Source organism: Priapulus caudatus, unplaced genomic scaffold (assembly GCF_000485595.1).
Source record: "Priapulus caudatus unplaced genomic scaffold, Priapulus_caudatus-5.0.1 Scaffold562, whole genome shotgun sequence".
Classification (NCBI taxonomy): domain Eukaryota; kingdom Metazoa; phylum Priapulida; class Priapulimorpha; order Priapulimorphida; family Priapulidae; genus Priapulus; species Priapulus caudatus.
Window position 1 is genome coordinate 14868 of NW_014577623.1, and position 14430 is coordinate 29297.

The 14430-nt window shown below is 47.5% G+C and overlaps 2 protein-coding genes across 2 annotated transcripts in view; one reads left to right on the top strand and one right to left on the bottom strand.

Moving 5' to 3' along the window:
- Positions 1 to 7372: 7372 nt before the first annotated feature.
- Positions 7373 to 10240, top strand: LOC106811680. The gene is made up of 3 exons (XM_014815382.1): positions 7373 to 7631; positions 7987 to 8082; positions 8308 to 10240. Exons 1-3 carry the CDS (start codon positions 7410 to 7412, stop codon positions 10039 to 10041), a joined length of 2052 nt encoding a protein of 683 aa, XP_014670868.1. The 5' UTR covers positions 7373 to 7409; the 3' UTR covers positions 10042 to 10240.
- A 1092-nt stretch (positions 10241 to 11332) lies between these two features.
- LOC106811672 (carnitine O-palmitoyltransferase 2, mitochondrial-like) overlaps positions 11333 to 14430 on the bottom strand; it is a 30846-nt gene continuing 27748 nt past the window's right edge. Inside the window, 3 exon segments of the mRNA XM_014815373.1 lie at positions 11333 to 12326; positions 12527 to 12635; positions 12638 to 12850. Coding sequence (XP_014670859.1) covers positions 12529 to 12635; positions 12638 to 12850 — 320 coding nt within the window. The 3' untranslated portion in view covers positions 11333 to 12326; positions 12527 to 12528.

Here is a 14430-nt window from a genome sequence, read left to right on the forward strand (position 1 = left end):
GCAGTGTTGAGAATGCTCACGCGTTGCAGTAATGAGGTCGTATACGTGAAGTAACATGAAGGGGAGTGTGCATCAGTATCTTGAATAGTACTCTTCACATAATATATCGCACCTTTATTAACTATCGCATCGTCCTATATCTTCGACGCACAGCGCGACCGTGGGCCTCCCAGTGGCCGGGGGATCAAGTGCGGCAATGACTGGCCACCGCTAGAATTGGTTGTATTTAGAATGTGTAATATCACCATGATAACCAGAACTCTATAAGCTAGAGAGAGAAAAAGCTATTCCGGCCGCCATACATGTACACAGATGACTGGCTTATTGATCTGCTCAAACACAAAATAAGAACTGTGTTATCGCCCTATTAAATTAATATTTAAGTTAAAGGTTAAATTAAACTACATTAATAGTTTAATTAAGCTAAAATCTAAATTATAGGATTAGGCGGGAGACTCAAAACCGGTTGAAAAAACAACGCGGCGTTAGAGATTACCAGGATGAACGAGGGCCGGATTATAGAAAGTGGGGCTCACTCACGGCGTACCCAATGTCTCTCCCGATGGATAACTGTATTTCGGTGATGCAACTTTGGCGCCGGGTTAGCGAATAGTTAACCTCTCATGGATATTCGCTCCTATTGGTCCGATTTGGCTTGCCCTCTCTCGCAGCTTCACGTTCTTCTTCTCCATCTCCTTTGCGCTGTCGTAAAGTCAAGTCGTGCTCGTACCGCTCCCAGTCGCGACTTCGCAGTCCAGTTTGCGAACCGACTCGATCTGCTCTGTTCAGTAGCTGACAGCAGACAGGGGAGAGAGAGCGCTCGGGTTGTTAATGAGAGAACATCCCGACGTATATGCTGGTTCAGGGTTACTGATCAGAGACATGAGAGAGACGAGAGAGAGAGATGAGAGAGAGAGAGAAGAGATGAGAGAGAGCGAGCGATTCGAGAGAAGAGAGAGAGAGAGAGCGTGGAGAGAGAAGAGAGACGGAGAGAGAGGAGAGGAGAGAGATGAGAAGAGAGAAGAGAGAGAGGAAGAGCGGATGAGAGGACGAGAGAGAGAGAGGAGCAAGAGAGAGAAGGAATTTTGGGTGGTTAAGCGGAGGTGACAGTATAATTGAGCGAGGAATAAATAAAATGAATAAATAGATAATGTTTCGGGAGGGGTGTTGAGGCAGGGAAGGAGAGTTCTATGCGGAAATCCCGCGTGAACGGTGCTTAATTGTTCAGGTAACTGCACAGAGATCTGAAGAGAGGGGGCTTAAGAAAAGAAATTCGCCGGAATGTTAGTTCACGTATTTCGACAGAGACTGAACATAGGGAGAGAGAAGACAGAGGACCGCCCGTTGTTACATAAGAATGAGAATCCCGCCTACCAGCTTGTTCAGTGTCACCTGGACCGGGACAAGCGACAGAGAGAGAGAAAGAGGAAGACAGAGAGGTGGTATAATGATAGGAGTAGATATAGGAATTCCTACTCTATCTACTCTTCGCTGAATATTGATCCCGGCGTCAACATTCAGATACTAAACACAATTCTTTACACGGACAAAGCGCGAGGGTAACAGAGTGGATTGCACTATCAGTGAGCCAGCAGAGTTATGATCCGGATGGGAGCCGGAAGTTAATTACAGCACTAGCTGGTTCGCTCTATTGTGGCAGGTTAGACACTCCCATTTGCCTACTTTCTGTCTTTTTTTTAATCAAGGCTCAATCCTTCTCTACCTGCCGTCCTCCTGCGCTCTTTCTTATCTATGTCTATTCTTTTAATCAAGCTCAATCCTTCTACTCTGCCGCTCTGGCCTCTTTCTATCTATGTCTCTCTCTCTCTGCTCTTCGCTCGTTCTCTCCTCGCCTCTCACTTCTCGTCTCTCTCCTCTCCCTCTCTCCTCTCCCTCTCTTCTCTCTCTCTCGTCTCTCTCTCTCTCTTTCTCGCTCGCTCTCTCTCTCGCCTCTCTCTCTCTTCTCTCTCTGCTCTCTCCCTTTTCTCCTCTCTCTCTCTCTCTCTCTTTCTTTCTCTCTCTCTCTCTACTCTTGCTCTCATGCTCTCTCTCTCTCTCTCGTCATCTCTCTCTCTTCGTCTCTCTCTCTCTCTCTCTTCGCTCTCTCCCTCTCTCTCTGCACTCTCGTTGTTTCTCTCTCTCGCCCCTCTCTCTTTCCTCTGCTCTCTCTCTTCTCTCTCTCTGCTCTTCTTTCCTCTCTTTCTCTCTCTCTTCTCTCTCTCTCTCCTCTCCTCTCTCTCTCTCTGCTTCGTTGCTGCCGCTCTATAATATGCCGTACCTGGTATATATGTAAGGCAGTTGGTCATATTGTGTTTTACGTATTTTACTTATACATTCCGCTCGCCGTCATTGCCATCGTCAATCATGTCCAGTCAGTACCTCGATCTGGAGCGCCTGGTCATCGTTGGTGTGGCTGCTGATCCCTCAGTGCCACCTCGAGCTCTTTGTTCCTCTCAACAGGAACTTTCCAGTTCTGCCGCAAGCGGCAGGTCTGTGGGACGATAAATGCCCGCAAATGACGTCATCCGTTTATTAGTACGGCGCGGCTCGGATGCGAACGTAAAGCAGTTACTATCGATGCTACACCCTTATCATATAGTTTATTATATAATATTATATTATATATATATATATATATATATATATATATATGCTTAATGTATCCATTTATTTAGTTATATGAGGTTATTATATAAATTGTTTTATATGTACGCAATCCGCCAAAGCAGACGGCAGAACTTTATTGCAGGGATTGTCGAAGTTGTCGAACTGCTACTGGGGTTATCTCAGTATTTATCGGGGCCGCGTAAGCCACCTACCTATAAGTACAGGCCGCTGTAAGAGCGGCGGCGAGGTCGTGTTTGTACCTTTATAGCAGTTATCAAGCTAATGGCAATCGTGTTTCGGTACAAACACGATTGCCATTAGCTTGGTTGTAAAGGGTTTAACTAGAAACCATCGCGAACGCTGGCTGAAGGTGATGTGTGAATGGCGTAGATGTGGGTTAGACTAGAGTGGCTCTAACGGACGGCAGCGATTATACTGTTGTTGTTGTTGTTGTTGTTGTTGATGTTGCTGTGGTGCAGAAGGAACACGCCGGGAAACATGCCTGCATGAGCTCCTATAAGTGCCGCTTGCACGCCAACAAATATACTGCTACTGCTGTTTTGCTACTAAGTACTACTGCTGCTACGGCTGTAACTGTTGCTACTGCTGCTACTGCTGCTGCTGCTGCTATTCCTACCACTGCTGCTGCTACTGCTGCCGCTGCCGCTGCTGCTGCTACTGTTGTTGTTGTTGTTGTTGTTGTTGTTGTTGTTGTTGTTGTTGTTGTTGTTGTTGATGATGATGATGATGACGATGATGATGATGATGATGTTGATGATGACCGTATACGCCGGTTACAACTACGTGACGCATATGTATAGGTGATATAGGCGTGTAACTGCTCTCGCTGTCGCAGACAGACAGGCGGATGCGCGTGCAGGCGGGGAGCGGAGGCAAGCATCCACACACCAGCCAGCCACCTACATCGCAACCACGTTACAGACTAGAGATAACGTTAAGATGCGCGCGTAACTGCAGCAGTCGATCTGTACTACTGTATCGCTCAGCTCTCTCTCTATTATCTACAGTGTAGTGTGTGTTTGTATGTGTGTGTTGGGGTGGGGAGTAAGCAGGTAGCTTATAGGTGACAATCAGTGGTGATGGGGTCGTACGTGTGCGCGCCTTGTGCCCTGGTTCATGCTAAGGTGACGGTGCTAAAGCCTTTGTAATATGGAGGTCATGACCCTCATAGTTATGTGGAATACCAGCTATAGACTCGCTTGCGCTACAGGGGGGTCCTTTTATGACGCTATTACGTACGCGTCGGACAGCAACGTGCACTGATGAGTTATTCCTTCGCAAATAGATAATACCAGCAGCAACTGCAACTGTACCTGCATGCCAACTGCAGTAGATAATAGGTACTACTCCTGATAATACGGTGGCAACGTGGCATATAAGCGAGGGCTGGGTACCGCGGTAAACCGCACGCATGCTTAGAAATCACACAGTGCAAACGTACGAACGCGTCAATGTCTTTCAATGTCATCTACTATATAATAGTAGAAAGAGCCGAAGTGTCGTTTTCCGTATCTCTTCCGAAACCGTGCCGCGTGTGCTCGCGCGAATCGAGCTGGGGCCCCTTCTGGGCGTCGCGAATACATTCCGCTACGTTAGAACGCGAATAATATCTCAATAAGTGAAATTGTACTATGAAATCACCCCATTTCCCTTTTTTTTTAATTGTATGTAATTTTATAGTAAAATTTAAACAAATATTGATATATGACTCGAGTCTAAATATCAGTATTTTTCGTTTACTGTAAATACATCCTCAACTAAAAGTGAGAGATAAATGGTAAAATCGCCATCCTCAAATTAGACCCGTCAGCGAAGGCTATATATATAAATGCCCAATTATACTCCCATATAAGAGCTATACACAACCAGTAACGTGTAATTGTTCAACTCTATTCTTACATGCCATTATAATAATACCAAGATAATACCATAATGCCATATTATAATATACTAGCTATTACCCGTCCTCCAGACGGGTTTGAGTGGACGTAATTCCATGAAGGCTACAATAACAGCTCAATACTGTCTGACCATTATTCACACGTATTAAACAAGCGTTTAGATGTACAGTCAAATATAGACGCACGCCCAATCTAATTCACATAGCCTTGATTGCATGGTGTACAGCGCAAATATATTTTCAGTTCATGCTTATACACGTTACGCATGAAAAATAATAGGTGAGCGAAGGTTAGTAAGTGTGTTTTGGTGCTTCTTTGGTACACTTGTTCCCTTGATTATACGTGACTCACATTATCACATATGACTATACGAGTGTACTACCAAGTACAATAAGGGCACAAGCCTACTGCAAGCCCCGCGCGGGTGTCATTTTCGCAAATGTGTAAGGAGAGACATGAAAATAGGACACGAAAAAACTTTGGGGTTATATATATCATGCAAGATTCGATCGGTTCTTTCTTTTTTATTTGTATAAGATTGAACCCCTTGATTTCTATTGCAATCCGCAGTGTTGATCTATCAATTTGATAAACGCTGACTCCCTTTTCTTCTACGGTACAGTTCCATCGAAATTTAAGAATATTATTTGATGAATATCTTTTGTAATACCTTGTGTAACTTTTGTAATACTTTTGTAAAGCCTTTAGAGAATATAGACGAGCGTACGTGATATTGAGACGAGATTAGAGACGTAGACGAGAGACGTGATTAGAGACGAGCGTACGTGATATTGTTTATATTCACTCACCGGTCTCGTAGTCACCCCGTTCCATCTCCGCGTGCAGGTACTCAGTGATTACGTCATTCTCCGTCGCCATGACGATGATAACAATGATGACGTCTGCTCGCGAGACAACGACGCCTCCTCATCCGAGTCGCGTCGACGACCATGTGTGAAGGTGGGTGTACGTCTGCGTGTGCTATATACACCAGCAGTGCGCTACACGCGCCTACGTGTGTGCGCGCTACCTACGGTGACTCGGATGTCCGCCGGAGCGTGGCTGATCTCCCCACGCGAGTTATAATCGGGTACAAGCTGGCATTAGCCGCGGTCCGTACACTACGGCGATGCTCTCTGTAGTATATATCGCTCGCGTAGCGATGTATATAGTCAAGAGCGTATAAAGAAGGCGTATAATATAAGGTATATATATATATACCTTCTTTATACGCTCTTGATATAGTGTATACGTGGCCGCGATGTACGTATAGCGCTTCCCGTAGTCTTTCACGTGTTTGTAGAAGCGGTTGTCTGAAGTAGCGGTTGTCTGTATAGTAGCGGTTGTCTGAAGTAGCGGTTGTCTGTATAGTAGCGGTTGGCTGTGGTAGCGGCTTTCTGTAGTAGCTGTTATCTGTGATGGCTGTTGTCTGCGGTATCGGTTGTTTGTATAGTAGCGGTTGTCTGTAGAGCTGTCAAGTAAATGATGGATGTGTCCACAGTCTCCACGACCGACTGTTCAACTCGGCTGAGTACAGCTATAACACCTGACACCGTTCTTTCTGAGATCTCACACGGAGGCTGGCTAACGGTTTTCGCTGTTCACGGCAGAACGTCCTCGTTTGTTCGTTCGTTTGCTCGGTCGTCCGCAGAGAAGGTTCGACAATGAACGGGTAACGACTATGTTGTGCAATGCGTAATGCGCAAACGCACGCTGGCGCACGCCTGCACCTCTGAATGAATGTGAGTTGTGGAGGAGATGGAGAAGGGAGCGCCCTCCCATATGCACACGCGCATACAACCACGTACGCAGCAGCTAGCTGGCATGCCACATCAGCGGATGCGCCAAGCTACCAATCCGCAGCCGACTCATCCCCCCCACCCCTTCACACCCACCTACCCCTCTCGCTCACACGCACGCATGCGGGCTCCAAAACATCACACATGGTGCCTCAACTAGGGACCCTAGCCTCAACCTGCAGCTGCCTGAATTAGGACGTATATATATATATATATATATATATATATATATGCTTAATGTATCCATTTATTTAGTTATATGAGGTTATTATATAAATTGTTTTATATGTACGCAATCCGCCAAAGCAGACGGCAGAACTTTATTGCAGGGATTGTCGAAGTTGTCGAACTGCTACTGGGGTTATCTCAGTATTTATCGGGGCCGCGTAAGCCACCTACCTATAAGTACAGGCCGCTGTAAGAGCGGCGGCGAGGTCGTGTTTGTACCTTTATAGCAGTTATCAAGCTAATGGCAATCGTGTTTCGGTACAAACACGATTGCCATTAGCTTGGTTGTAAAGGGTTTAACTAGAAACCATCGCGAACTCTGACTGAAGGTGACGTGTGAATGGCGTAGATGTGGGTTAGACGTGAGTGGCTCTAACGGACGGCAGCGATTATACTGTTGTTGTTGTTGATAGTAGTACTATATACATACTGTTTAAGTTTAAGTAATCGTACATATACTTGGACACTTGGAACACTTTATGCTCTTGGTGTCATCACGTGTCATTTGTGATTTTCATCACAGCAAATTGTTATGCTGTTTTTTTTTATAATTGCACTGACGGTGAGGTGCTTATTTGTTAATGTTGATATATTTATGCTTTCCCAATGTAACGTCATTAAATTGATAAACAAATAATAAATAATAAAATGTAGATGCATACATCTGTGAGTTAGTAGATAAAACGCTCTTGTATACTATTGAGTATTGAGAATCGACAGATACGCGCGATTTCAGAGCAGACGGAAAAAAAATTGTTTTATTCAACCACACGGCGGCGCTACTGTATCACGTGATCACAACACATCATGGCTGGCAGGCGCTAAATTTAGTTGTTCAAAATGAAATGGAAAGATGGAAAATTCGCCGTGTGCGGGAACTAGTAAGCTTTACCTGTCCTTCGATGGACCAGCTACGCAGCAAGAAGGCGAAGTTATTTGGAATAACAATTCCCCTTCGCCGATGCGCCGTTTGCTGTCGCTAAAAGCGGGCAAAACTAATCAAAGAAATACTCGCGCGTGCGCGTCAAAGACGAGAGACGATCTCGAAGCTAGGCTGCGTAAGAATGAGCCTGAGGTGAGCAGCACGTCGCAGATAAAACTAACTGATGCTCAAAGTACCGATGTCATTCGTTCGCGTAGTCGTTTTAGATGTATTTCAGTGCCGAACACCACGTTTGCCTTTTAACTTAGTAGTTATACTCACATTTCTCTATGAAATTCATATATGAATCAATTTGAATGACAAAAATTTAGTTTAAAAAATAATACAGTTACAGATTCTGGTCTCGGAAACCGTAATACTAGTGTTAGTACTATTAATTAGTATTTAAATGCCGTATAATGGCCAGCCATGCGTATTATTAAAACTAAAGTGTATAATAACTTGTCATACATGTAATTTACTAATCGCTATGCTGTTGTTTCTTCAGGTGACAGTCTGTGATGTGCTTCACAAATTAGACGCTGAGCGGCGACCGCAGGGTAACCCGCTGCTGCAACAATGGACTGCGCCTTGCAATGGCCAGGTTTGTTCTCTCACTGCAACGTTTCGGCGCCGAGCGCGAACGTGATTGCAAGCGCTATCGGTATTAGCGTTTCAAGTTGTCCTGGCATTTTTGTAATTGATCGTCTACGTCTAGAGCCCAGTAGAGGGGGAAATCGCTGTAGCCAACCTCCTTGACTCATACAATAAAAATCGAAACGAATTATATTCGACTGACAGCGCACGTTTCTCGACGTTTTTTTTTTAGAATGCAGCGGCGAGAGCTGACCGACAACGACCGCGGAAGAAGAGAGCCAACGGTGGCGCCACCGTTCTCAACAATGAACTCCGCGAACTGGTTGCTAATCTTCAGCAGCGCGTGGTACCAGATGGCGCCACCGACGACGCAGATGCCAGGCGGGCGGCAGACGATGAAGTCGGCCAGGATGGGAAGGCAGAGGCGTTAACAATCGATGACATCTTCGGTGACGAGGAGACGGCTCCGCTTGCAGCAGACGTGGCCAATCATGGCAGATCTACGTCCCCGGAGGACGTGGCACCCGTCGTCGTGGCAACAAACTGCTTCCCGAGTGGCGCAATCCACGACGACGACTGGGGCGATGACGACCTGTTTGACGAATATTCGTTTGAGCGCCACGAGGTGGCGCCCGCGCAGCCAGCCGATCTCGACGTCCTCAAACCGTCCCCTACATTCCCGCCACAAGGAGGCGCCATCACCGGAATGACGAGCACGCCCGTTATTCGACGTTCGCTGAGCCGGACTAAGAAGCGTGCGTCGCGTTCACCCGCGGCATCCGTGCTTTCTCTCGCTCAGGACAACGAGCCCAACTTGGCATTGCCAAACAATGGCGATGCCGGCGCCACCTGCTTCGTGCCGCCACCGACGTTCGCTTGTCGGAGGAATGTGTCAATGGCTACCGGCGTGTGCGTCGACGTTTCCGTGGATACGACGATGAGGTCACTCGTCGTCGGGAACAATGGCGTGTCTGCCCGCCCGAGCAAAGGATCTCCGGACGGGAAGCCAACGACGGGGCCACGTGTGCGGCAGTCGGCGTTCGGATCCGAGTTAGACTGGGGAAACAGCAGCATCAGCGACGACATTCTGCAGGCGCTGGTTGAGCCCGACGACAGTCTAGATTTTATCATGTCTTCGATCCAGCCGCCGTCGACGGTTGCCATAGCGCCGACGGCGGTGGCCACTCGTGGCAGCGAGGGCAGACTTCAGACGTGGGGAAGAAGTGCTCGGCAAGTGCAGTCTGTAGGAGAGAGAGATCCGTCTGTCGCTGCAGGTGGCTTCGCCAGACCACGAACAACTTTACCACTAGGTGGCGCTGGACCATTAAAGACGTCATCAACATTGTGTGGCGCCAAAACGGTAGTGAATTCAACACTAGGTGGCGCCAAAACACTGACGGCTTCGTCACTAGGTGGCATCAGTGAATGTAATTCCTCCAAAACGCACAATGTTACTGAACTGCAAGTTCCGACAACCAATCGTGAGAGCCAGCTGCCAGGCGGCGCCACCAGTAAACCGCACATCCAACCACCAGGTGGCGCCGACCGGACGGCATCCTGCGGCGGCGAGGACGACCTCTTCGGCGATGACGACAGCTTCCTTCTGCACACGGAGGCGGTCCTCCGAGCCCTGCAGAAGATGGAGACCCAGTCTCCCCCCGCCCCCGACCGTCCTCCTCCTCCTGCTCTTCCTCCTGCGCAAGTCCCTCCTGCTCTTCCTCCTGCGCAAGTCTCTTCGGCAAGGGACGACGGCATCCTTACCGCCAGCCAGCAGTGTTCGCCGCTTGAGATCGAGAGGAAGCGGAGAGAAGCCCTGCAGAGGAGGCAGAGGAAGGCGTTCTCCTCATCGCAGGAGAGCTCCCAGTCGCAGCGCAGTGGCGGCGTTGCCGCGACGACAGCGAAGAAGATGCCGCGCGCAGCCTCCGAATCTCTGCTGCTGCTGTCGGGGAAACGCAGGCGGTACTGAGGTGCAGCCGCCGATCTGTGTATAATATGCGGGTGGCGCATCGCGGGCATTGCTTGATGTCACTTCACCGCTGTGCTTCCGTCGTTCTTAGGAGGGATTGTCTGTGAGGAGCGTGAACATCAATCCAAGGCCATCCTTAAAAAATTCTATGTTTGCTGTCCCCGACCCATGATTTTTTTAGTGGGTAGGTAGGTAGGTATTTTTTGTGTGTGCGAGGCATAATAGTTATATTAAGTCTGTCCTCATGTTTGCCACACATGCTTTGTGTTTCAGTCTTAACTATGAGGAATGTATATGCACCTTCCAGAATACTAGTAGAAGAGATAATATTTATATTTATCTTTACATAGACAAAATAAACAAACAAACAAAAACAAAAAACAAAAAAATGGAACCCAAAATATAAAAAAAAACTTTTGGGTTGCGGCTATTTTCGTGGGTCGGTCGGAGGACAGCAAACATAGAATTTTTTAAGGATGGCCCAATGCATGTCGTTACGTTCTCAGTCGAGCAATATGGCGGCCAAGTGACCTCATCTGTGAACATTGTGGTGGTAGGACAATGCAGTTGTTATCAAGAGAAGATAATACTGAAGTATTACAACACATATTATTTATAATGCGTAATGTATTATAATACATGGTATTATAATCCATAGAATATTATAATACATAGTATTATAATCCATAAAGTATTGTAATACATAGCATAACAATGCATAAAGTATTATAATTATGAGTATTATCTTCTTTTGTTATTGCATATATAGGTCAGCGTGTGTTGCCCGTCCGTGAATTTGTGTCGCTATAAATCTATGATCACGTTAAGAGCAGTTGTGACCAACAGTCTCTCTCGATTTTCGGTAACTAGAACCAAATGTTTATGTGAAAGAACCTGCACCGACAAATGTAAGAGTACGTTTCATCTAGGGGGTGAATGATGATTCATCCATCCCTATACATTGCCTTAATAATTATCCTCATTAATTTCACATTAGTGAAGTCTTGTAGAAGCAACAGCTGGTGCTATGCTTGTGGGATCGGATAAACAGTTTTTTTTGACAGAAGAAAGTAGTCTAGTAATGTTATTTCGGTAGACTAGTCCCGCATTTTTCATTTTGCTGACGTTCCATAAGTGAAGAAAAAATAAAGCTGCCCTCAATGCATTTATGAATGGTGCATACACGTACTGTATGAATAAAATGTAAGAATTAGCAAATTATTCTCTGGTATCTTTGTGTTGTGTGTGGCTTTTTGGAAATTTCTTGAAGTTATATTTGTGACAAAAAGTCGAGAGATAACAGTATTTTTTATAGTCCAGTGTCCACCCAACAGTGGTTTAATAATGCTTATAATAACAACAAGTACAATCAACAATTTCTAACCCCAGGCCATCCTATTCGATATGATTTCGTCGGCAAAAGACAGTACACAACAGATAGACATATGAAATGAAGACAAGTTGGCCCTCGGAGTTAAGTAGTGTATTATAATGGATTCCCCTATCACAATCTCCCTCGCCATTAGCCTACCAATTCCAGTGCAAAGCAGTTTGAATGAAACAGACGTAGGCACAGTGATGACCTCATTGCATCAGCAGTTTGTTCCCATATAACCAGGGGCAGCCTAACTGCACCCATTTGTGAAACCACCTAGCACGTCAAATAAATTGCTTGGGGCTACAGAGAGCACCACGATTCCAGCGTTCGGCACTATTTTCAGAGAATTTACTTACATGCCAGAATTACAATTGAAAGATTACCGAGTAACGAGTGGCATTCCGATTTTGGGAATTGTCATTTGTTACCAACACACTAGCTTATCAGTAGTTTATCTGTGCAACAATTATACTTTAAAAGCAGGATTTTAATCATCACTCATTAATATTACACAGTAAAACAAACAAAGAAAAACAAACGCTGGAAACAAGTCAACACCTGCAATGCTGATCGGATCGATCTATCAACATTAGGCTCTCTCCTTCGCTACAGCCCCTTCGGACTGCGAACAACATTCTTTACGAGGTAACGCGGGTGCATAACACCCAGAAAAAACTGAGGCCGACAGCTAGAGTCCCTTCATCCTCTTACAAGGCCGACCAACCCGGAGCCAACGCACCTAACAGAGGTGGGCAGAGGTCATCGGAATCGGATCGTGACCTTCATAGTTCCTCGACGTGAGGCCTCGACCCGCCGAGATCTTCGGGAAGAGGTCGCGACCTTTTCTCGGACGCGGCGTCGCCGACCTCCGGACCATATCGGATGCGGGGTCGCGAACCGACCCGACCTCTACTTCTTCGCGGCCTCAAGCACGACGTACATGTCCTCCTGCTCGTGGGAAGCAGTCGACGAAGCCGGCGGGTCGCGACCCGACCCGACCCGATCTCTACTTCTTCTTCGCGGCCTCAAGCACGACGTACATGTCCTCCATGCTCGCGCGGAAGCAGTCGACGAGGTCCGCAGGGTCGCGACCCGACCCGACCCGACCTCTACTTCTTCGCCGCCTCGAGCACGGCGTACATGTCATCCATGCTCGCGCGGAAGCAGTCGACGAAGCCGGCGGGGTCGTGACTCCCGGGGAAGCTCATCAGGTTCAGCCGCTGCGAGCGTCCGTGATGCCGTAGCCGACGCCGAAGCCGTCGGCGACGACCGGCGCGAAGCCTCCGATCTCCACGGCGACGGCAGAGAGCGTCGACGTCGAGAGGATGTTGTGGTGAGCGCGGCGTAGCGGGGTCATCGAGAGGTCGGCGCGCCTGCCGTGCGCCTCGGCGAGTCGCCGCATCGCGTACAGGTGCCGGTCGAAGCCGTGGCCTGCAACACAGACGGCGAGAGAGATTGTTGCCGGGGACGTTCGATCGCTGTACGTACCGGCAGGCTTGTGAACGGAATAAAACGGGAGAGATGTGCGGAGGCGGCGTTATCGCCGCGCGGTCCGCCGACGGACGTCGGGGAAAAGAACCCGGACGATTGTCCCGTTTTCCTAATTACTCGTGGAGATACGTGTGTATCGGAGAGGATATCTTCGCATGCGGCTAGCTACAAATACGTAGCTGCCTGCAGATAAACACGAAAGTACTTGCAAGCAAAGACGATTTATGTGATTTTACACGATAGATGTTTTTTAGCGTGAATCTCAACATTATATTTGGGTTTTGTATAATGTATACACTCTGCGTACAATCCATAAACACTAAACTGTATGTATGTATAAATATCTATTATTGGTTATCGTTGTTTGCGAATTTCAGTCAAAGGCCAAATGAATATTTGGGTAATTGAATAAAATTTTATTAACAATAGGGAACAAGCGGAACAAGCACTCTGAATAACATTAATATAAAAACGTTAAAATTATGAATTAAAATTCCAGTGGAAATGTTAATATTGGAATGAAGGCAGACAAAGCCCTGTAAACCTAGATATATCCAAGTAAATATAATTATTTAAAGCATCACAGAACACGTAAGACAAAAAACCAGATGTCAGTTCTAATTGTCATACTAGTAATACCGCACATCAAACTTCACAGCACATTTTATACTAGGATAAAATCATATTCGCATATAAATCTCTCGTTAAACACATTTGACCACTGTATAATAAAAACGAAGAAATATAATAGAATTGTATAACCCAGCGTGTAAAAACACTCGGGAAGATTTCGTTGGAGGCTAAAAACATTTTACGTCGACATCTTTGCACGGCCACGCCACCGCTTCTGACCCCCGCCTCCACCTGCCGACCGGCGCTTCACGGGGAACTCTCCTCTCTCCTCTCTCACGACCGCGTCAGAACATCTCTCAGGTCGCTCACGGAGGCGACAACGTTCTCGAGGAAGTCTCCCCCGGCCGGCTCTCCCCCCGCCGGGTCCTCCCGCCAGTCGGACGCGACCATCCAGCAGCGGCGGTCGCGATGTTGTACGAGATGCCGTTGCCGTCGGCGGACGGACGGGCGCGAACGCAAACAGGTCGAACGTGTCGGAGCCGAGCGTCGATGTTGACAGTCTGTTGTGATTGATGGCGGCGCTACGCCCGGTCGTCGAAAAGCTCACCGCCGCCCGTGGCGCGCCCCGCGCGCGCCAGGCGACGCATCGCGAACATGCGCGGTCCGAAGCCTGGCCTGCGAATACGAACCGCGTGCGACACATCGGCAGTGCGATCGGAGCGCCGGCGCCACCGTGGCGGAGAATGACTACTGGGGGTTCGGGTTGTCCCCTGATGAGCTGCTGCGTGGTTCACGAGAGAAAACTCACCGAAAAAGGATGGGATTGGTACTAAAAACAAATGTGAAGCTGGTGAAGCCTGCTTATACACTTGCTGAAGTTCCCACCCTGCTACTCATCCATGGCCAGCTCCCTGCTGCATGCCAACTATCACCCCTTCCCCTCCAGC